General features: G+C 45.1%; 1 protein-coding gene across 2 annotated transcripts in view; it reads right to left on the bottom strand.

The window, feature by feature from the left end:
- LOC133413834 (FERM, ARHGEF and pleckstrin domain-containing protein 1-like) overlaps positions 1-23,654 on the bottom strand; it is a 59,426-nt gene that overhangs the window by 19,860 nt on the left and 15,912 nt on the right. For both annotated transcript variants that reach the window (XM_061698685.1, XM_061698693.1), the window contains exons 3-8: positions 7,229-7,333; positions 7,101-7,143; positions 6,728-6,806; positions 5,718-5,815; positions 1,538-1,652; positions 205-352 (exon numbers count right to left, since the gene is read on the bottom strand). In XM_061698685.1, coding sequence (XP_061554669.1) covers positions 205-352; positions 1,538-1,652; positions 5,718-5,815; positions 6,728-6,806; positions 7,101-7,143; positions 7,229-7,333 — 588 coding nt within the window. The remainder of the gene's footprint in view (positions 1-204; positions 353-1,537; positions 1,653-5,717; positions 5,816-6,727; positions 6,807-7,100; positions 7,144-7,228; positions 7,334-23,654) is intronic.

Below are 23,654 nucleotides of genomic sequence, written 5' to 3'. Positions count from 1 at the left end.
AATCAACATCTAATGCATAATTATAAACTGACATGGAAAAAGAACCTAACAATAAAAGGACAACATAGTCAGACAATTAACAAATCACAATAAACAAATAAATAACAGTATGGAGTTCCTGTTAGAGGTTACGGTTAAACAATTTTGGATATATTTTGCGGTAAAATATTATGATGAGCTTTGTACATGCTGTTTGGATCATACCTGGAACACTAGCACACCAGTGTGTGCCACAGCCAAGCTGAGTTTGGTGCCCTCGCGGTCCTTTGCCGGGTGTAGACGAACGCCATACATTTCAAGACGGCGGGCGATTTCCAGAAGCTGGTAGTCTGACTCTGCAGGAGTCTGTCCGCTGAAAAGAGAGAGGGACCGACCGGTCCATCAGTCAGGAGTTGATCTCATGCTCATCTAGCTGATGGCTTGTTTATTGCTTGTTGTCACAGTTACCCATTGAAATAGTCTGAAGGTGAATGATGTGTCAATATTTAGAAGACGCCCCTTGTTGTTTAATTGTTTGCAGTACTCTTTATTTAGGCCACTTTTACACAGTTATGAAAAAGGTGATTAAAAAAACTGCACGCTTTAAATACATGGCGAGATCAGATGGCGGTGACAAGCTTTGTTTCCCTGAAAATTGGAAAATCTCTTCCTGTTTCCTGCCTCCCCTGCTGAATTAGCCACTTCCTTCCTGCATCGGCTGAGGGACGAGGGATTGGGGGAGGGACAGGCTGCTCCAGGTTTCAGTGTTTATCTGCAGCACTTTTAGCTTGGAAATGACGTTTACATGTAAACAGTGTAAAAAATGTGTATACGTTCTCCCAGGTGCATATGAGGAGTGCCAAACAGTGTTTGTGGATCAATCCCCTCTGTATGGGAGTGGGAATAAATGGATGTGTGCAGATGCAAAGTAAGCTGTGCTACAGTGTGGGGGAGTTGGGGCGGGAGGGAAGGGGATGTCCATCAACATTTTGAAGTTGCCGACTGCTCGTAAAAAGTTGCGTGTGTATGGGGGCGGGGTTGACGGCGATAGATAGTGGTGTAGTGCTGCACTTGTCGTACAATGAAAATAAAAGCCAGGGTCATGTTTCAAGGAACAAGAGAGGCTGAGGGGGGAAAGAAGCTGACATAGGAGCAGAGTGAGCGACCGTTATAAAGTGCGGGGGTTGAACCATTCAATCGGGAAAAGTCGGGGTGCTCAGACACTCATCCCTCATGGGTGCCATAGCAGTCCAGCAAGTGTGTTTGTGTGTGTGTTGATATGAGAAAGAGGGAGAGAAACAAATCTGCTGGAGGGTTGTGACAGCCAGATGGGTGTGTAGTGTGTGAGATAGAAATCTGGTGCGAGACACGCTGTGGACTTCTAAGTTTAAGACCCCTGACACCCTTCTGGAACTGATCCCCAGTCAGATTAGGGCAGTTGTTTATGTTTAACAAGCATGCCTAACCTCGACCAGCTCTTTAATGGCTCATTGTGAAATGTAGACAAATGTATTATTTTCACCAGAACCAGTGTAATAACTAGGGTGTTGGAACTCACACATGCTTGCGGTGGCAGTCAGTGATCTTGTCCCGGATGGCATCTTGGTCTGGCAGGTATTTATTGTGGAGGAGATGCTGCCAGCTCTGGGTCTCATCAAAGTCTCCTATCTCCGCTGAATTTGGAGAAAGACGGGAAGCGATGTGGGGGAAGGGAAACAGATGGAGATACAGGAGTTAGGTGAGTTCACATTCATTTTTTTTTGTCACATCCACAAATTAAAATGTACAGTGCAAGAACCCACAGATTTTTGCTGACAATTGGAACAAAAGTACAGATACAATAATTTATTTGGACTTGTCACTGTTACAGTTAAGTGGGCTAACGATAAACAGTGATCAAGCATTCCAGCAGATGGAGCTGCACCTACTAGGCTGGAGTGGAACAGTTGGATGTCATGATTTTTCAATCAAACAAGACAGAAAGACACACTTAGGATCCTTCAGCCTTGGCAGAGGTCTGCGCTCAGCTGGTTTCTATTCTAGCTCTACATTTATTTCTCCCCCCATGCAGTACTGCTGCACTGACACATCACTGATGTTATCCTGGCAACCAATACACATTCTTGCTGCTGCAGAGAATAGGAATGTATTCATGCGGTCAGTGAAAAAGGTTTTGAATACAAATGGTGTCTTCCAAACTTTAGGTGTAAATTTGCTGGTTTTACTTCGAGCACTATCCAAGATACAACTGTCATAGTCCTGTCTGACTTGAGGTTTAGTTTACTGCTACAGTATACTGTAATCAATAGTTGCTGTGTCTGTTTTGAGTGACTACCGGATTCTCCTGGTCTTGTCAGCCATGTCCTCTTTGTGCCCAGCCAATCAGCCCCTGCCAGCGCTCATGTTGGGCCAGTCCACTCTCTGTCTCTGTCATTAGCTTTCCTGGTCTCTTTAGCAGCTGTCTTGTGATGAGTGTACTAGGTCCAAACTATCTGGACAACAACAGCGTTCATGATTTTGCTTTTATAGTCATAATCATTGTGTAATATAGCTGGACTAAACTATATAACCCCTCCTTGAGCTGTCACCTTATCGTGGTGGAGGGGTTTGTGTGTCCCAATGATCCTAGGAGCTAAGTTGTCTGGGGCTTTATACCCCTGGCAGGGTCACCCATGGGAAACAGGTCCTCGGTGAGGGACAAGACAAAGCATGGCTCAAAGACCCCTTATGAAGAAGACAAATTATGGACTCAGGTTTCCCTTGCCCGGACGCGGGTTACCGGGGCCCCCCTATGGAGCAAGGCCTGGAGTTGGAGCTCGAAGGAGAGCGCCTGGTGGCCGGCCACCAGGCGCACCCATGGGGCCTGGCCGGACACAGCCCCGAAAGGGTAACGTGGGTCCCCCTCCCCATGGGCTCACCACCTGTGGGAGGGGCCATAGGGGTCGGGTGCAGTGCGAGCTGGGCGGTGGTCGAAGGCGGGGACCTTGGCGATCCGATCCCCGGCTACAGAAGCTGGCTCTAGGGACGTGGAATGTCACCTCTCTGGCAGGGAAGGAGCCCGAGCTGGTGTGTGAGGTCGAGAAGTTCCGACTAGATATAGTCGGACTCGCCTCCACGCACAGCTTGGGCTCTGGTACCAGTCCTCTCGAGAGGGGTTGGACTCCCCCGGTGGACGAGAGGGTAGCCTCCCTCCACCTTCGGGTGGGGGGACAGGTCCTGACTGTTGTTTGTGCCTATGCACCAAACACCAGTTCAGAGTACCCACCCTTTTTGGAGTCCTTGGAGGGGGTGCTGGAGAGCGCTCACGCTGGGGACGCCATCGTTCTGCTGGGGATTTCAATGCTCACGTGGGCAATGACAGTGAGACCTGGAAGGGCGTGATTGGGAGGAACGGCCCCCCCCGATCAGAACCCGAGCGGTGTTCTGTAATTGGACTTCTGTGCTTGTCACGGATTGTGCATAACGAACACCATGTTCAAGCATAACGGTGTCCACACGTGCACTTGGCACCAGGACATCCTAGGTCGCAGTTCGATGATCGACTTTGTGGTCGTGTCATCGGACTTGCGGCCGCATGTCTTGGACACTCGGGTAAAGAGAGGGGCAGAGCTGTCAACTGATCACCACCTGGTGGTGAGTTGGCTCCGATGGTGGGGGAAGATGCCGGTCCGACGTGGCAGGCCCAAACGTATTGTGAGGGTCTGCTGGGAACGTCTGGCGGAATCCCGTCAGAAGGAGTTTCAACTCCCACCTCCGACAGAACTTTGCTCATGTTCCGGGGGAGGCGGGGGACATCGAGTCCGAGTGGTCCATTGCTGAGGCGGCCGACCGGAGCTGTGGCTGTAAGGTGGTTGGTGCCTGTTGTGGCGGCAATCCTCAAACCCGTTGGTGGACACCAAAGGTGAGGGATGCCGTCAAGCTGAAGGAGTCCTATCGGGCCTTTTTGGCCTGTGGGACTTCTGAGGCAGCTGATACCGGTACCCACCGGCTGGCCAAGCGGAATGCAGCGGAATGCAGCTTTGGTGGTCGCTGAAGCAAAAACTCGGGTATGGGAGGAGTTCGGTGAGGCCATGGAGAAAGACTTCCGGTTGGCTTCGAGGAAATTCTGGTCCACCATCCGACGTCTCAGGAGGGGAAAGCAGTGCACCATCAACACTGTGTATAGTGGCTGCTGACCTCGACTCGGGACGTTGTGAGCCGGTGGGGAGAATACTTCGAAGACCTCCTCAATTCCACCGACACACCTTCCCATGAGGGAGCAGAGTCTGGGTTCTCTGAGGCGGGCTCTCCTATCTCTGGGGTTGAGGTCACTGAGGTGGTTAAAAAGCTCCTCGGTGGCAAGGCCCCAGGGGTGGATGAGATTCGCCTGGAGTTCCTCAAGGCTCTGGATGTTGTAGGGCTGTCCTGGTTGACACGCCTCTGCAACGTCGCGTGGACATCGGGGACAGTGCCTCTGGATTGGCAGACTGGGGTGGTGGTCCCCCTTTTTAAGAAGGGGGACCGGAGGGTGTGTTCCAACTACAGGGGGATCACACTCCTCAGCCTCCCTGGTAAGGTCTATTCAGGGGTGCTGGAGAGGAGAGTCCGTCGGGAAGTTGAATCCCAAATTCAGGAGGAGCAGTGTGGTTTTCGTCCTGGCCGTGGAACAGTGGACCACCTCTCCACCCTTGGCAGGGTGCATGGGAGTTCGCCTAACCAGTCTACATGTGTTTTGTGGACTTGGAGAAGGCGTTCGACCATGTCCCTCGGGTTGTCCTTCGGGAGTGTGGGGTACCGAACTCCCTGATACGGGCTGTTCGGTCCCTGTACGACCGGAGTCAGAGTTTGGTCCGCATATCCGGCAGTAAGTCGGACTCGTTTCCGGTGAGGGTTGGACTCCGCCAAGGCTGCCCTTTGTCACAGATTCGGTTCATAACTTTTATGGACAGAATTTCTAGGCGTAGCCGAGGCGTAGAGGGGGTCCGGTTTGGTGGCCTCAGTATTGCATCTCTGCTTTTTGCAGATGATGTGGTTCTGTTGGCTTCATCAAACCGTGACCTCCAACTCTCATTGGAGCAGTTCGCAGCAGAGTGTGAAGTGGCTGGGATGAGAATCAGCACCTCCAAATCTAGACCATGGTCCTCAGTCAGAAAAGGGTGGCTGAAATGACTTTCCTCCGGGCTCTCCCTTTGAGATAGGGTGAGAAGCTTTGTCATCCGGGAGGATAGAGCCGTTGCTCCTTCACATCGAGAGGAGCCAGATGAGGTGGCTGGGGCATCTGATTCTGATGCCTACCGGACGCCTCCCAGGTGAGGTGTTCCTGGCACGTCCCACTCGGAGGAGACCCCGGGAACGACCCAGGACACGCTGGAGAGATTACATCCTTCGGCTGGCCTGGGAACGCCTCGGTATCCACCCGGAAGAGATGGATGAAGAGGCTGGGGAAAGGGAAGTCTGGGCGTCCCTGCTAAAGCTACTGCCCCTGCGACCCGACCTCGGATAAGCGGTAGAAGATGGATGGATGGATGGATAAACTATATAATTTCCTGGTTGATTTGAGTCTTTTCTGTTGCTATATGCCAAAGTCATTGTAGTTTATTGCACTTGTTCCTGCCTCCTGACAATTTCAGAAAAATGCATCTTGTTGTTTCCTGCCGGCACTTGTAGCCATTTCCCCATGCTGAGTAATACACCTGGTCTCCACCATTGCCACCACCAACCGTGACATCAATCAACCAAGCGACGCTACTTGCTCTTACACTGAATGATATGGGAGACCATCAGGGCGGCGCTCGAGTCGTTACAGATGAGATGACCGCAGGCCAGATCGCGCTTGATCTGCAGAGCAAACAGATACCTGTAGGCAAGCAGGAGCAGAAGGAGGGGAGGGACGGAAAAGTGCCAAAGCAAGGGAAAGGAAACATGCACAAGGTTAATGGCCAGGACTGCTGAAAGTTAGTGTAAATACTCTGCTCTGCTCACTGTGCTGCAGTCATACGTGCAACAAAATACATTTAATAAAAAAATCATAATTTGAGAGCAACAATACTTGGCCAGTTCAGTTTAGTAAAATCTTGATGAGAATCTCCCTTCTCTGTCTTGGTCTATTTGGTCTGCATGTATCCTAATCCACTGATTCCCTAGAATTAGTGTGCCATGAGAGATCATCATGTGTGCAATGCGAAACTGTCCAATTTCTCATAATTGGTCTGAAAAAAAAATATTATTTAGTAGAAATAATTTATCTTTGTTAATCAAGTAAATTATCTTCCATTAGATAGCAGAAGGTACAATAAACCTGTTGCCGTTTATACAACAGAATAAGCTTTGTGTTCAACTAAACAGACCCAGATTTCACACACAATGTGAGTAAATTACGACATCATCCTTATTTCCATATATATATGCGTATATACTGTATGGGACATTTTTGTTTGGTTTCTCCAAAATAAAATATGGACCTTGGCTCAATAAAGGTTGGAACACACTGTCCTAATCAACTGAAATGCTGACAATAGTGAGAACGACACAAAAAAAATTAGACCACTTCCTGCCTGCTGCTGGAGTCAGCTGGCCCTCTCCACAACAGTCAGAGTGTTGAAAGAGCTCAAAGTCAGCAGGCTTTGCGTGCCACCAGAAAATACGGTTGACATTGAACTCGAACTGAGGGGCAGACACGATACATAAATTACATCTCCTCAGATAAGTGTGTGTGTGTGTGTGTGTGTGTGTGCGCGTGCGCGTGCGTGCATGTGTTTGTAAAACCTACTGAGTCAGCTCCTCCATGATCTGCGTGTGGTCAGGAGGAAAGAACTTGACCACGAAACGAAGAATGGTGTTCTTTGGCCCTTGAACGAAGAGAGGGGGAGTGTCATAAATAAAAAAATAAAAAAACGGTTATATATTTTTAGTCATCTTATTTTTGTGTGTCCAACACTATATAAAACCTCCAAAACCTGTTGCATGCATTAAAATGGTATGTACACCACCAGAAGGGGGTCTCTAAGTCAAAACAACACTAAATGTAGCTTGATGATGTATCTCAACACACACAATGTTATGGAGCTTTTATGTGTGATAGTGGGTGTACACAAATATTACGGTTCCTTTAAAAGTCAGTACAAAACATGAATGTAACATACGTCGGATCTGCTTCAGCGTTGGCTTCAGCAGGTCCAGCCACACCTGTGTGAAGGTCCAAGTACAAAATTTATGTCACCGTTACAAAGACACTTTTTCAAAATGGTTTCAAACGTCATGCGCGTCTCACAGTCATCTTGCGTTGGTCCTGGTACTCCAGCCCAAAATAGTCTCCCTCCACCAGATTCAGATGGACACAAATAAGGTCGAACAACACTTTGCCGAGGGAGCGTTGCTGGAAGAGGGATAAAATGCAGGAATTAGATTATACTGAATTTGCAGCCTGAGGGGACGAGGGTGGGGAGCGCTGATGTTGGAGAGGAGGATCTATCTTTATGTGGGTCTAATTGGATGGTTCACAGCGGAATGAGGCTGCAACTCTGGATGCCCCCCCCCAACAACTTTCCCCTAACAGCAAGCTGCTGATCTTCATCCGAGTGACAAGTGTAAGCTTTAGGTTTGGGTCTAATGAATAGCAAAAGGGTGCACAGCTCCCTGTGTTTAGAAAGGACCAATGCGCCAAAGGGAAAAGCTGCTCGTCCAGTGTGTTCTCTGTGTTCTGGCAAATGAGTGACGCCAAAACACACAGAACTGTGGAACCAAACCCTAAATTAACCAGGATATTTTTTCCTGTTATACTATAGAGCAGCAGTCCCAAACCACCGGGCCGTAGACCAGTAGCAATTCGTGGTACCAGGCCACACACCAAGACACAATTAAAATATTTTCTTGATCATCAGTCAGTGTCTACAAGAAGTGTTATTTTGAAAATCAGGTTCTTCCACCTGTGTCCTGCACCCATGTCAAATCGCTCACCATCGTGCACAGTATATTTGAATCCAAAACCTCGTTTATTTTAGCCTTGTCGCGTGTCTTTTGGCGTAGTCCTGTAAATATCTGACGGCCAATAAAGTTATTTATAAAGAAAAAAAAACAAAAAAAAAAAAAACGTCGATGGTGTGTAACGGACAACTTGTCGGAGACAGACAACACGTAATGCCCAGATCAGACTACAAGAAAAATGTGCTCTTTGATGCTTGCACTATGTCAGACTACTGCAATAAAACCTTGTATTCCGATACCACCGCATCCCGTTTTTTTACCATCAGTGGGCTTTATCTTGGCAACTCAAATGCGACCGGATACACTCGTTACCGTGGCGACGACAACAAGAGTGGAGCGCGCCGACTGTATTATAAAAACAAAATGGGGGAAAACATGTATTGTTGGTCACCGGTGCATAGGAGAGGACATTCGTTTAAGGCTTGCTTGAGGTATGTTCCTGTACTTTTAACACAATACAGCTCACAAGCAACCAACAAAACGTTATGCAGCCTAGCAAGCTACTGCTAGCACGAACGGTTGGACGTAAACATGGTGCCATTCTGTCGACTCATGCTCTAAGGTTTCGGTCTGGGTGAAGTAATTTAATTAAAAATAAAGTAATTTAATTACAGTAAATTAGCGCCCATTATTTTCTGTCATGTTGTAATGTTGGTTTGACTTGACTGATTAGAATACACGATATGAGTAGAGCAGTGATTTTCAAACTTATGGAGCCAAGGAACATATGTTACAATTGAAAAATCTCACAGCACACCAACAAATCTCATGGCACACCAACAAACAAACAAAAAGTGGCTACATTAATTACTGTATTTACTTTCTGCCATCAAATAGAAGACCATTAATTTGTTCTGTCTGTCACTATGCCTCACTGGCATAAATAGATGAACAAAGATACATTATTAATTGTAAATATTGTTTTGAGCAATTAGGTACACAAGTATATACCGTAAAAGAACAGGTCATTTAAATAGACACATTCCTCTATCATGTGATGGGATCGGTGATCGTTTTTTTAAACTCGATGATCGGTGATCGGCCCCAAAAATCCTGATCGTGTAAAGCCTAGTTATACAGTATGTGGCAACAGGCTTGCAAATAAGGCAATGAAGACTTCAAAACTACTTGGACACATGGAGCTGTGTTCTGGAATACAACAAAGCAGAACATCCCAGGATTGCCCCCCCTTCCAAACCCCCTCCCCCACAGAATTCCTTGCTTCCATTCCCAACAACCTATATTTGTGAAGCGGGATTTTCTGCAATTACATAGCAGACCCCGAGAGGGGACCGGCTCGTTGAAGAGAAACAAGCGCAGGACTCCCACTAGTTACAACTACAGTCAGCTCGGCATGGGCTGGTGTCAGATTCTGACAGTATGATAGTGAGCAAAAACACTGTATTGAAATTATACCTCTAATCTGTATTCTTTTGAAAAGTTTACGTAAATAACTTTTTTTCCCATAGCTAGAAAACTTAAAAAGCAAATTACCGAAGACATTTTTTCAGATAAAATCAGTTAAAAATTTAATGAGTGACTGTGGGGAAAAATTATTCTGAGTTGAATAAAGATGCTCAACCAGCATCCCAGATCAGATAGCGTTTCACTGTGCTTAAGCGTGTCGTAATAATAGTCCGATTTAATATGATTTAGTTGCATGCGCGCTGCAGTTACTGAATAGCTCCTGAGATTGAAAGCAAAAAAAGAGAAGCAAAAAGAAGAATCAGACCGGCAAAGGTGTGAGGTAAGTCTGTCACCATCTGGCTACCGTGTACGTAAAGCCATCTGCTTGTGTGTGGACAGCCTGAATGGACAAACATGCCCACACGCACTGACAGACAGACAGGGGCTCCAACAGCAGCAAACAATAATAGTAAGGACCACCATCTTGCTGAGTCAGATTCTGAAAATTATCTTAAAAACAAAAAAATATGATGAAATCACAACCTGTGTGTGATAGGGATGACACACAGACTGATGCCATACAAAAAGCCTGTGAGAATATCTTATTGAATGTTGGAGATCCATTGAGAGATGTAATTTTGGATTAAAAGACCACTCCAAGTGTGAGTACGCAATCATGTTCAGTTTCCATACACATGTAGAAATACACGTTTATAGGATTTGTAAAAATTGAAGAAAATGATGAGTTGGAAGTGGCGCCTGGGTCACCTCCGGGTTATTGTAATTTTAAATTACAGTGTTATAAATCAACATATTTTATAGATATGAGGGTGACCATGTCATATTTTTACAAGTTTAACTTGAGGCGAAATGACGACAAACCTTTATAATCAGTCTCTTATCGGAATGTGGCTACATTTTAGGAACTTTGAGTTCTAGACTTTCTAGAGGTTTTGTTCCGAACCCAAGCACACATAATTAATGCAAGTGGTGAATTTTATGGAAAATTTAATAATAAAAAAGGGGTTTCTACAGAATAAACACAGACAAACACAAAACAAACAAGATATCTACGAACATTGGCAAAGGAAGGGATTTGTAACATGAGATGAGCAGAATGGGCGTGTAGTGAATGCATATAATGCATATAGTCCAATGTGTCCTTCCCACCTCGGGTGAAGTGGGCGTCTTGCCTGGCGCGGTCCTCGGCGAGTTGGTCGGGGTGACCAAAAAGACTTCTGCACAAAGACTCCAAAAACTTCTCAACTTCTCCCAGCTCCGGCCCCTTTTATGGCCAGAGCGGGTAAAAATAAATAAATAAATGGGCGGGGGGTGGGGGGGTTTACCCCCCCTCCTTTTCTACCACCTTCGCGAACACCGAGGGGCTGGACTGCCTTTTTGCATAATTTTTCCATTCTAGGATTATTTTGTAGTTTAAAACCAGTGGAATAAAAAAAATAATTATTGGGTTTAAGATAACGAGATCGGAGGAATACAGTCACTAGTGGCGTTCATGTAAAGTTCTTAAAATATTGACTCCCAGTCGAGTCACAGACTGTCTTATGAACCCATGTCTGTAGTGTCGTTCCGTCGCCCGTGGGTGTCGCTGTTGCCTGTTCCAACTCACAAGTAGCAGCACTCAGCAGGGTGGAGGTGTCTCTGTGGGTCCAATCCTTCGACTGGTGGGGAGTTAATTAACTTAGCGTCCGGGGGCGAACCCAGCATCCTTGGGTCTCTGCTTTGAAGTCCCAGTCAGACGTGATTCACTTAGCGTCGGCATGGCAAAGCAAATGTCTGTGTCTTGTTGAAGATAGTTTATTGTGTTAATCCGTTAAGATTCTGCGTGTGACTCTGGGGTTAAACGTCTACTCGGCGGGGAGCGGCGGTAGTGCGAGGCTGGGGTGCCAGGTGGCATCTTTTGCGTGGCATGTCCGCTACACACACACACATGTTCCGCGTCAATTTTGACATGGGCCAAGCACATCCTTATAATAATTGTCTATATCAAACTCTGAAGTACAGATCTTTTCAAAATGTATTTAAAAAACACACACATATAAGGCATGTACAGTGTCAAGATGCCCACCATTTGCCTTGGTTTAACACACACTGGTATATCGAAAATCTATTTTACGAGACAAGTCAAATTTGACCCCGAACAACCTTAGTGTACACAAACCTGAACAAAAGAATCACATACAATGTTTTTATGAAAAATCATAAAATTTAAGGGTGACAGAATGGCATTCAGGGTATTGTTATTGTTGTCAAATGCCCAACTAGGTTAAAGTTGACCCGTAAATTTGTAAAGGTTAAGAGGAGACAAGTAAGCAGAGACTGTAGAAGCTTCTACACCCTTGTCTTCTCCTCAGTTAGATCTTTTAGGCACTAAAAAGTGCTTTATTTCCTGCAAACGTATGCGTTAAACTTAAACCTGGGACCAGGAGTACAAAACAATGATGGGCTGAAAATAGAAATCATGTGACCACAAAAACTCATTTGCTACAAGATCATCGTATGTGAACTTATACTGTACAATTATTTCCATTTTAGACTGCAGTCTAATCATGGAAATAAATGTTTATAGATGCTTAAAATTAAAAACTATATACGTAAGTACTGCCTATATGTAAAGGAAAAACAAAAGTCTTGTTAGTCTCAGCTGCTGTGTTATTTCTAAGAACCTTCAGGCATGCTTCAGGGAGGTATTATGTGTCACACTGGAGCACGGAAGGCAGTGTTTTTCAGGCATGGTGGGATTAAATATCAATAACAAAGGTTTCACAACACATATCATGTCACCATAAACATTTGTACAAACTTTAGACCCTTCACTTTAACTGTGAAACCTTTTGTGAGTCAAAGTATGGAAAGCAACGATGTCTCCAACATTAACGTTACAGTTAAAAACAACAACTCCTCTTAAAAACAGTGTCCCTAAAGTAGCTGGCGTAGAAGTACCTGAAATATGTGCAAGTGGCATTTCAAAAATAGTTTACTCTTATTTTGGACAGTGCTCATATGGGAAAAGGTCTCTGAGCTGAGGTCCGAAGGGAAATATAGCGATGTAAACACTATACAAAAATAAGCTTTGTGTTACATACACACCTAATGCGAAGGGAAGACTTACAGGTTGTTGATCTTAGTATTGAGAGGATTAGGTAAATAAAGGTTTAAATCTGATTATTGATAATAATGAAAGAGAGAAAAGGAAGGCAGAAAGTGCGGATCTATAATATAAAATACAAATAATATCGCCAGGCGACTTATTATGAGCCGGCCTTTGCATGGCTTGCTGTCCTGTGTTTAAGGTCACACGAAATAGTGGGGTCAGGGGTTGAAGTTAACACTTTAAAAGTAGTATCAGAGGCGGAACACCGCTAGTGTCAGAGATCTTTTATTTTGAAAGACACAGTGTCTGGCAGGTAGAAACCTAGAAACCTGCCAGACACTGTATCACTGTGGGGGTGTGATGTTTGAGGCTGGAATCTTCTGTCGAATCATTAAAAACAACTAGCACGTAGCCTGACTTGTAGTTGTTTTTGGTGGAGAAAGCCACTATAAGAGAGGCAAAGAACCACACAACAAATAAGCTCTCTCACGAGATTGAATGTTTTTAGGTGCTCCAAAATAAAACATTCCGCTCCACCCACCTTTCACCAAGACCTAGCAGAATGTTTACAAAACTAGTTACAGTATAACTTAAGGTTAAAGAGGTCTTATGAACCCATGTCTGTAGTGTCGTTCCGTCGCCCGTGGGTGTCGCTGTTGTCCCTTAGGGGACGAGATGAGGGACACGTGTCATGTCAATGTTGGTGACTATCCATCCATCTATCCATTGTCTTCCGCTTATCCGAGGTCAGATAAGCAGCCTCAGCAGGGAAGCCCAGACTTCCCTCTCCCCAGCCACTTCCTCTAGCTCTTCCGAGGGGATCCCGAGGCGTTCCCAGCCAAGCTGAGAGACGTAGTCTCTACTTCTTTACCACAACGGATCGATACAAAGTCGCCATCACTGCAAACGCTGCATCGATCCGCCTGTAGATCTCCCGTTCCATTCTTCCCGCACTCGTGAACAAGACACCAAGATAGTTGAACTCCTCCACTTGGGGCAGGATCTCATCCCCGACCTGGAGAGGGCATGCTACCCTTTTCCGACTGAGGACCATGGTCTCAGATTTGGAGGTGCTGATTTTCATCCCAGCCGCTTCACACTCGGCTGCGACCCGCTCCAGTGAGAGTTGGAGATCACGGTTTGATGAATCAGAATCATCTTTATTTGCCAAGTATGTCCAAAAAACACACAAGGAATTTGTCTCTGGTAGTTGGAGCCGCTCAAGTACGACAACAGACAGTCAATTGACAGAGAAAACTTTTGAGACATAAAGACATTGACGACAAAAAAAAAAAACAGTCACTGAGCAGTAAAGGGTTGCTAGTTATCTGGTAACGCCGGTACATTATTATTTTTTTTGACAATTGTGCAAAAAGATGCAGAGTCCTCCAGCACTTCGAATGACTAATATTACAATAGTCCGGTGCAATGACCATTGTGCAAAGGGCGCCGAGACTTCAAGGAGTGTATGCGGTTTAAAGTGACGCCAACAGAACCACATATTCTGCAAAAAGCAGAGATGCAATTCTGAGGCCACTAAACCGGACCTCCTCTACGCCTCGGCTGCGCCTCGAAATTCTGTCCATAAAAGTTATGAACAGAATCGGTGACAAAGGGCAGCCTTGGCGGAGTCCAACCCTTACCGGAAACGAGTCCGACTTACTGCCGGCAATGCGGACCAAACTCTGACTCCGGTCGTACAGGGACCGAACAGCCCGTATTAGGTGGTTCGGTACCTCATACTCCCGAAGCACCCCCCACAGGACTCCATGAGGGACACGGTCGAACGCCTTTCCAAGTTCACAAAACACATGTAGACTGGTTGGGCGAACTCCCATGCAACCTCGAGGACCCTGCCGAGGGTGTAGAGCTGGTCCACTGTTCCACGGCCAGGACGAAAACCACACTGCTCCTCCTGAATCTGAGATTCAACTTCCTGACGGACCCTCCTCTCCAGCACCCCCGAATAGACCTTACCAGGGAGGCTGAGGAGTCTGATCCCCCTATAGTTGGAATACACCCTCCGGTCCCCCTTCTTAAAAAGGGGGACCACCACCCAAGTCTGCCAATCCAGAGGCACTGTCCCCGATGTTGCAGAGGCGTGTCAACCAGGACAGCCCCACAACATCCAGAGCCTTTAGGAACTCCGGGCGAATCTCATCCACACCCGGGGCCTTGCCACCAAGGAGCTTTTTAATCACCTCGTGACCTCAACCCCGGAGATAGGAGAGCCCGCCTGAGAGAACCCAGACTCTGCTTCCTCAAGGGAAGGCGTGTCAATGGATTTGAAGAGGTCTTCGAAGTATTCTCCCCACCGATTCACAACGTCCCGAGTCGAGCTCAGCAGCGCCCCATCCCCACTATACACAGTGTTCATGGTGCACTGCTTCCCCCTCGCCGGATGGTGGACCAGAATTTCCTCGAAGCCTCAAAGTCTTTCTGCGTGGCCTCACCGAACTCCTCCCACGCCCGGGTTTTTGCCTTAGCGACCACCAAAGCCGCATTCCGCTTGGCCAGCCGGTACTCATGAGTTGTCTCAGGAGTCCCACAGGCAAAAAAGGCGTGATCGGACTCCTTCTTCAGCTTGACTGCATCCCTCACCGCTGGTGTCCACCAACGGGTTCGGGGATTGCCGTCATGACAGGCACCGACTACCTTACGGCCACAGCTCCGGTCGGCCGCCTCGGCAATAGAGGCGCGGAACATGGTCCACTCCGACTCAATGTCCCCCGCCTTCCCCAGGACGTGGGTGAAGTTCTGCCAGAGGTGGGAGTTTAAACTCCTTCTGACAGGGGATTCTGCCAGACGTTCCCAGCAGACCCTCACAATACGTTTGGGCCTGCCACCTCGGAATTGGCATCCTCCCCCACCATCGGAGCCAACTCACCACCAGGTGGTGATCTGTTGACAGCTCCGCCCCTCTCTTCACCAGACTGTCCAAGACATGCGGCCGCAAGTCCAATGACACGACCACAAAGTCGATCATCGAACGGCGACCTTGGATGTCCGGGTGCCAAGTGCACATGTGGACACCCTTATGCTTGAACATGGTGTTTGTTATGGACAATCCATGGTGAGCACAGAAATCCAATAACAGAACACCACTGTGGTTCTGATCGGTGGGGCCGTTCCTCCCAATCACGCCCTTCCAGGTCTCACTGTCATTGCCCACGTGAGCATTGAAGTCCCCCAGCAGAACGATGGAGTCCCCAGCGGGAGCGTTCTCCAGCATCCCCTCTAAGGACTCCAAAAAGGGTGGGTACTCTGAACTGCTGCTTGGTGCATTGGCACAAACAACAGTCAGGACCCGTCCCCCCACCCGAAGGCGGAGGGAGGCTACCCTCTCGTCCACCGGGGTGAACCGCAACGTACAGGCGCCGAGTCGGGGGGCAATAAGTATACCCACACCTGCTCGGCGCCTCTCACTGTGGACAACTCCAGAGTGGAAAAGAGTCCAACCCCTCTCGAGAGGACTGGTACCAGAGCCCATGCTGTGTGTGGTGGCGACCCCGACTATATCTAGTCAGAACTTCTCAACTTCACACACCAGCTCGGGCTCCTTCCCTGCCAGAGAGGTGACATTCCACGTCCCTAGAGCCAGCTTCTGTAGCCAGAGATCGGATCGCCAAGGTCCCCGCCTTCGGCCACCGCCCAGCTCACACTGCACCCGACCCCTATGGGATCTCCCACAGGTGGTGAGCCCATGGGAAGGAGAACCCATGTTACCCTTTCGGGCTGTGCCCGGCCAGGCCCCATGGGCCACCATGTGCTCGCCTTCGGGCCCCACCTCCAGGCCTGGCCCCAGAGGGGGGCCCCGGTGACCCGTGTCCGGGCAAGGGAAACCTAGATCCATATATTTTGTTCTTAATAGGGGTTTTTGGAGCCGTGCTTTGTCTTGTCCCTCACCTAGGACCTGTTTGCCATGGGTGACCCTACCAGGGGCGTGAAGCCCCAGACAACTTAGCTCCTAGGATAATTGGGACACACAAACCCCTCCACCACAATAAGGTGACGGCTCAAGGAGAGGTGTTGGTGACTAGCAAAAAAATATTATTTTTTCAGTAAACGTAATGAGTGTGAGTGAAAAGATGAAACTGACATTAAATTAAATATTTTACTAGTTGTAATACAATGTGGTAATGATCAATAAAGATTTGTGTGTTTGTATCTCTGTATCACTGTGGGGGAGTGATGTTTTAGGCTGGAATAATGGGGAGTGAGCTGGTCGGCCCATCTAGGTCCCCCTAAAGGTGTCCTAAAATCACTTCTGCAAAACATGGAGTTTCGAAATGACCATTTCCTGCCATGGTACAAAAAAGAACTGTGCCTTCCACTATAAAAATTATTCTGAGGCAAGACATGGTAACACCCTATCTTGCAAAAAATGCCATTGTAACCTTAGCTGCTATGGCTATTAAGGGAGGAACCCTCATCCCCTGACCTCAACCCCATTGAGAACATCCTTAAAAAGAAGATGTATGCGGGTGGACGGCACCATACCTTCAAATAGCAACGTTAGATACAGGCAAAAAGTACCCATGAAATTACAATTTTAATGGATGAAACCGTCATTAAGGTGATATTGAAGAGAGGTTTCAATATTCACGTAACTTGTGGGTTGAAATAATATTTTTTATTATCGCTATACCTTTATTCTATTCTACTCTTTTATTTATCAGAGTTCTTGATAACCATTTAAGAAACCATGGTGCACTGTTGTTTAATTTAGAAAAAGAAAAAAAACATTATTATTGCGGTGGTTTTGTTCAAAATCCCCGTTATTACAGAAACTAATTGAATTTTTCATGATTGAAACATTTTAATCAATGTACATTGCACATAAATAAATATACAGTATAGCATTATGGTCCTGATGCACCAGTTAGCTGTAAAGTTGGTGTGATGGGCTAATGATTTATCATTCTTAGCCAGACTCACACACTCCCTCTTCGCAGTCTCCAATACACAAGACCACTCTTTTTTTTATATATATTAATATTTTAACCGCAATTGCATACTTGTGTTGTATTGAGGATTAACCAGGATTAACAAACGATTAACCAGTGGAAGTAGGATCTCTGCCATTCCGACTCTGAACCTGCCAAGCTGCGGTCAAGGCAGGGGGTGAGGTTTCATACAAGCTGTCTGTTCAGAATCGGGACCCATACCACCATGGCTCGTCACATTTAGAATAATTAGAGAGCTGGAGAACTGGGCCGGGACTCAACAGTCAACTGTCCACCAGCAAGCCAAGTTGGAATCTGGCGGCATGCCTGGAAAACATCATATAAATGTCTGAGACTAAAATATCCAGGTTTAGCATTCACACTCGAATAAAACAATCCATCTCTTTGAAACTTTAATTTTTTTCCTCATTTGTCCTCTTGTACAATTAGAAGCAAAGTAGAAAGAGAACTCAAAAGCTCATTTTCTATCACTAGAAGTCGCCAGTAAACAGTGGCTGTTTATAGATGGTGCTTGCCATTTCCATGCAGTTTTCAAAAAGTGACTTTTTTTTTGTGGCAGACAAATTATAGTAATATTGTTCCCCTCTTCAAGGAAGCTGTACTATAAATTATGTCACAATGACCTGACAGCTTGAGACTGCTTCAACAGAGCAAATTATCCTGACTTACCACCCCCCCCAACTTGTATATAAACTTAACCACTTTCATGCGAAATGTGTCAGAACAATTCCAGGCTAGACAATCAACCAGCAGATCCTGCGGTGTTTGCTTAGTTCAGTGCACAAGAAGAGGTGAGAGTTGTCGCAACATAAATCGTGGCTGCTTCACCATGACAACGCAGCTGCTCACAATGCCCTCCCTGAGCATCCAACAGTTCCTGGCTGAAATGCTCAATGCCGTGCTGGAGTACCCAACCTACTCACACAACCTGGGTACATCCGTTTTGTGGCTGTGTTGACAGAGCAGTGGAGGACCCCAGAAGAATCCTTCCAGCGGTGCATGAAGGCGTGGCAGAAAAGGCTGGGAAAGAGAGAGAGAGAAGGTTTCCCTGCATGCCAAACAGAGATGAGTTGACTCAGAGGCTTTGTACGTGCCTGTACTGTACTGTACATGACACGTGCACTCATACAAGGCGTGTGATTGGTTCCCGGCGCGACATCAACCTGCTGTTGACTGCCTCACATACTGTATCTTAGTGTTGTGTTTGCGATAACTTTTTTTGTTTAAGCGATAACTTTTTTTGATTAGTTAAGCCCTTACAATGGCACCTGCGCTGTGTCCCTGCGAAAGCTTCCCCCGGGGCGACCAAGAGGAAGACGAAGATTATGACCATCAGCGAAAAAGTGAAATTTTTAGATATGATCAAAGAGGGCCGAAGTTATGCATCTGTGGCACGCCATTATGGCGTGAATGAATCTACAGTGCAGTACCATCAAGAAAGAGGAAGCAAGCATTCGCAAAACTGCTTCAATAACCTTCAATAAGGAAGCGAAACGTGTGGTAACTCCGCGTAATAAGAGAATTGTGAAAATGGAAGCGGCATTGCCATTTTGGATTGCTGATTGCAGGGAAAAGACAGTGAGTTTGGACACTAATATGATCAGGACAAAGGCCAAACCTCCGCCACCAACACAAGCCTCTTCGCCTCTCTCAGAAGGCAATGTTGATGAATGTTAATTACTGTATAATACATGTTAATTACTGTATAAGGTTTTATAATTAAAGATTTAAGTAAATACGTGTACTGTTGTAATCTTTGTCTCAAACATGTAAAGTATAAATACTGGTTACATATTTTAAACATTCTGGTACCCACTTACAGACATACGAAAATTCCTACTTCGCGGTCTTTCACCTTTCGCGGGGGGTTTTGGTCCCCATTAACCGCGAAAAACGAGGGATCACTGTAGTTTGAAAAAAATAATCTCTGCCTGAAAGCTTCGCAGTGATCATTTGCGAAGGACTAATGTTACTGTAAAGACGCATCACTCCTTGTAAATTATGGCAGCGAGACAGGAGGAAAGAGGGCGTAAAAGACAGAGAAGGTCCAAAATTTGTGATCATGTCACAAGTGTACCACAACAGCATGTCTACGATCACCAACACAAGGTATCAATTTCTAATTTAATATAGACTACCACCGATTGTTAGAACGTATTGTAATGCCCCCACAAGTGGCCAACGATAGACAGCTTTATTGAATCACTTCATTGAACAAATGGTTACAAAATAAGCACGCCATAAGCACATTCCTAGGCTACATGCGGCCACGACTGACGCTCAGGCACTCACTCAAGACTCAGACTGTCTAACGGTTAGCCAGTTTACAGCTAACCGTTAACCTGAGTTCACAACATGGTAAAATAATCGTAGCTCTACCTGCGACCCATCCCCGCTTTACCTTTAGAAACACTTGAGATTCGAAGCATTCAACTTTCCTAAAGCGCCTCAGCACACATCTGACCTATGTTTTGAGAAACTCTTCATTAAAATATTTCCAACCAGGAATCATTCTGTTTTTTTCCGCCAGTATTTCATGTCACTTTTCAGCTTGCAGCCAAGTAAAATATTCTCACCATCTGTGCTCATACCTTTTGTTTTCATTAAATATGGATGCCAGCCTGGAATTGGTCCACTGCGACAATCACAAACATGAAAAGGGAAGGTTTTGAATATATCATGAAATGTTCCAGCAGCTTTCATCTTTGCTTGCCTTTTAGTATTGTGCCTTTCAAAATACAGTGAAAGGAGATTTGGAAGCATGCACCACCCCGTGATCTGTAAAACTCGCAGGGACTAGTACAGATGGAAACCAGATGGGTGAAACTGATTATAAGAACCCTCTAAGGATGAAAAAAAAGCAAAACATTTCAAACGCTACTCTTCCTTTGGTCCCCTGCTGTGAATTCAGAAGGGAAGCTTTTCACTGAAGCTCCTTGTCAAGTATATGGCACAAGAGAGCTTACTTTTTACTTTGATTTTAAACATGACTGTTACTTGGCCAGTCCAGAGGGGAAAATAATGGAAACTAGACGTGCGTGTGAATGCTGAAATGTTGATTGAAATCATGTGGAATGTTATTGATTCTTATTGAATGATTTAGAATGATGTTTAATAATGATTAATGATATTGAATGAAGTGGAATGAGTTCAATAGTGAAAATTAGAATGGTTTCAAACAGGGAATAATGTAGAATGTGTCATAATATGGGAATTTTGGGTCAAATAGGAGGAAATGTTTGGTTGAAAAAGTGAAATTTTTGGTGGGTAAAAATGTTAAAATTCTGGCTTTTATTTTGAAATTTTGTGAAATTTGGGAAATGGGAGTTGTTCACATTTTGGTTTGAATGAGTTGAACAGGTAGAAGTTGAAACGGTGCAAATTGGTTGAAAAATGTAGGAAACTAGAAACATTTGTAACAATCTAGAATTGTGGGCTTTCATTTTGAAATTTTGTTGCATTTCGTGAATGGGTGCTGAACACGTAGAAGTTGAAACGGTGCGAATCGGTTGAGACATAAGGATATTATAGCTAAATTCGTAGAAATTTTGAATTTCGGGCTTTTATTTCAAAATTTTGTGAAATTTGGAATTCCCCAAATTTGTGAAATTTGGGGAATGTTGGTTTGAATGAGCTGAATACGTAGAAGTTGAAACGGTGTGAATCGGATGAATCACAATCATCTTTATTTGCCAAGTATGTCCAAAAAAACCACACAAGGAATTTGTCTCCGGTAGTTGGAGACGCTCTAGTACGACAACAGACAGTCAATTGACAGAGAACACTTTGGAGACATAAAGACATTGAGAAAAAAAACAGTCACTGAAGCAGTAAAGGGTTGCTAGTTATCTGGTAATCCTGGTACATTATTATTATATTTTTTTTTTGACAATTGTGCAAAAAGATCCTCTCGCACTTAGATCAGTTCGAATGACTGTGCAAAGGGCGCTGAGACTTCAAGGAGTGTATGCGGTTTAAAGTGACGAGTAGTGCGATAATCTGGGACAATGTTGATTGTGCAAATGTTGCAGATACTCCTCAATCAGTGTGCAAATGAAGCAGATGCTACTCTGGAATGAGTGGCCAGTATTGGTCAACAACAGATAATGCAAATAGTGCAGCGTGGAGAGACAACTACAGTGAGTTGTTGAAAAATGAGAAAGTAGATACACGGCGAAAAACACGGCGGAATAATAATAATAATAATAATAAAGAATAGGAATAACATGTGTGAATCCCTTCACCATTCACACAAATGGGAATAAGATTTACCTTTACTCAACTCCAGTCTGGCTACATAAGTATCAAGTCAACACACTTCATCATGCTACTAAGTGAGATTGTGAGTCCAAATTTTTGACTGGTATTATATGTTTACATAATCCCGTACGTCATTAAACAGGGCTTCGTACCTGACGTTGAATTGACGATACTGCAGGTCAGTCTGCCACATAGTAAAACAAAAATGCTATAAATATGCTTAGTGTATAATAGGGGGGGAAAAACAGTAAGCCAGACAGCTGGGAGAGGGCTCCTCCTTCCTCGACTGTCCACCAATCACAGTCTCTCGCTCAGATTAGGTTAAACGGATTAACCGTGCTGGCAAAACGTCAAAGTGACTTCCTCTACACAACCAGATGGGAACTCACGTACACTCCAGCATGGTGACCGACCTGCTTGCACTCACCTTCACAGCAAGGCATTATGGGCAATCAAACTGGCAACATAATGAAGATCCCTACAGCATGTGAATAACAGCAGGGTGGCGGCGTGTATCTGATGTGTGTGCGCGCGCACACGTTATGCCTTACAGCACAAATGAGGCAAACAAATTAAGTACATGCATGGCCTTGTCCCATTAAAAAAAGCAATTAGCGTCCTATGCGGAATGGTAGCGGGTGCGCCTCTCGTCTGCCTCCCGCAATAATGAGCCCTGTAAATTTCATAACTCTCACGGAAACACATACACTTGATATGTGGCAGGGAGAACAATGGGCTGGTACATGAAATACAAACTACCAAGATGCATTCAGTTTGGTTGGTTGTTATAGTAATGATTTCGTTAACGAAACATAAAGGCAAATCATTGGAGCTCGTTAGCATGTCAAACCCAGGGCTCCGCAAAGTATGGTTTACAGGCCGCAAAGGTTGCTCTGCTCTTAAATCCGGCCCACCGAGCATTAATTTAGCCTTTCTTTTCTAAAATTAATTTTTTTATAATTAATTTATTTACCATCCCATTAAATAATTTGTTGATTTATTTATAGTAAATAATAAAATCCCCAAATTTGTAAAATAGGTGATTTTATTGGAAAAAAACATTGGTTAATTACAATAAAAAAATTAATATTAAATACACTGGAACTCCGCATATTCGCAAATTATAATGAGCGTAAATTTTTAGCTTTTCACTATTTACGGGTGGGCCTGGTCCCTATCCCCAGCAAATAGCGTGGGTCCACTGTAATTGGTTAATTAGTTAAAGAAAATAATTACATAGAATAAAATGTAAACCTTAGCATGAATAAGTTATTAAAATCAACTATTTTGCATAAAATATTACAATAGTAGTAGTTTTTCTTATTTTATTACAGAATTCATTAATGTAATTCAATTAAGTATACATAATACAATTTCAAAGTGAGCAATAATAGTTTTATTATCAATATAAATTATTTTATATATATATATATATATATATATATTTTTTTTTTTTTTTTTTTACGTCTACAAATGAGCTAGCCCATTTGGGCATTTCAAAAATCAAATGTGGCCTCAAGTGCCTCCTCACTCGGGTTATCAATGACTGCATTCACAAAAACAACAAGCACCCCCCATCTGCAGCCATGCAGACTTGGACAGAGTGTGATGGGCACATGTGGAAACACCTCCATGGGGGACAGCTGTGTGTGTGAATGCTCTTGCTCTTAGAGTGGAATTGCTTTATTTCTCCATTATAGTGAGCGGAAAAGCACTAAGGTCCCTCTGCTGGGCCCCATCCTGCTCCTTTTCACTCAGAAGCCGTCTCTTGCTCCCTGATAGCGCTTGCCGTAGCCATGCTTTATGAAGGGCCAGCTCATTCTGTGGCCGTTTTAAAACCCAGCAAGTGCCAGTACTTCCACATGGCACTAAATGCAAAATGCACAGGATAAATGGAAGCTGTCACAGGCAGGATTGCTATTCCGTGGTCTGTTTTAAAAGAATTCTCTAACCACAGGAATGAGGCA

The sequence above is a fragment of the Phycodurus eques genome, chromosome 1 (genome assembly GCF_024500275.1).
Source record: "Phycodurus eques isolate BA_2022a chromosome 1, UOR_Pequ_1.1, whole genome shotgun sequence".
NCBI lineage: Eukaryota > Metazoa > Chordata > Actinopteri > Syngnathiformes > Syngnathidae > Phycodurus > Phycodurus eques.
The sequence above is the reverse complement of the archived record's forward strand: the minus strand, read 5'-3'. Positions and strand labels throughout refer to the sequence as shown.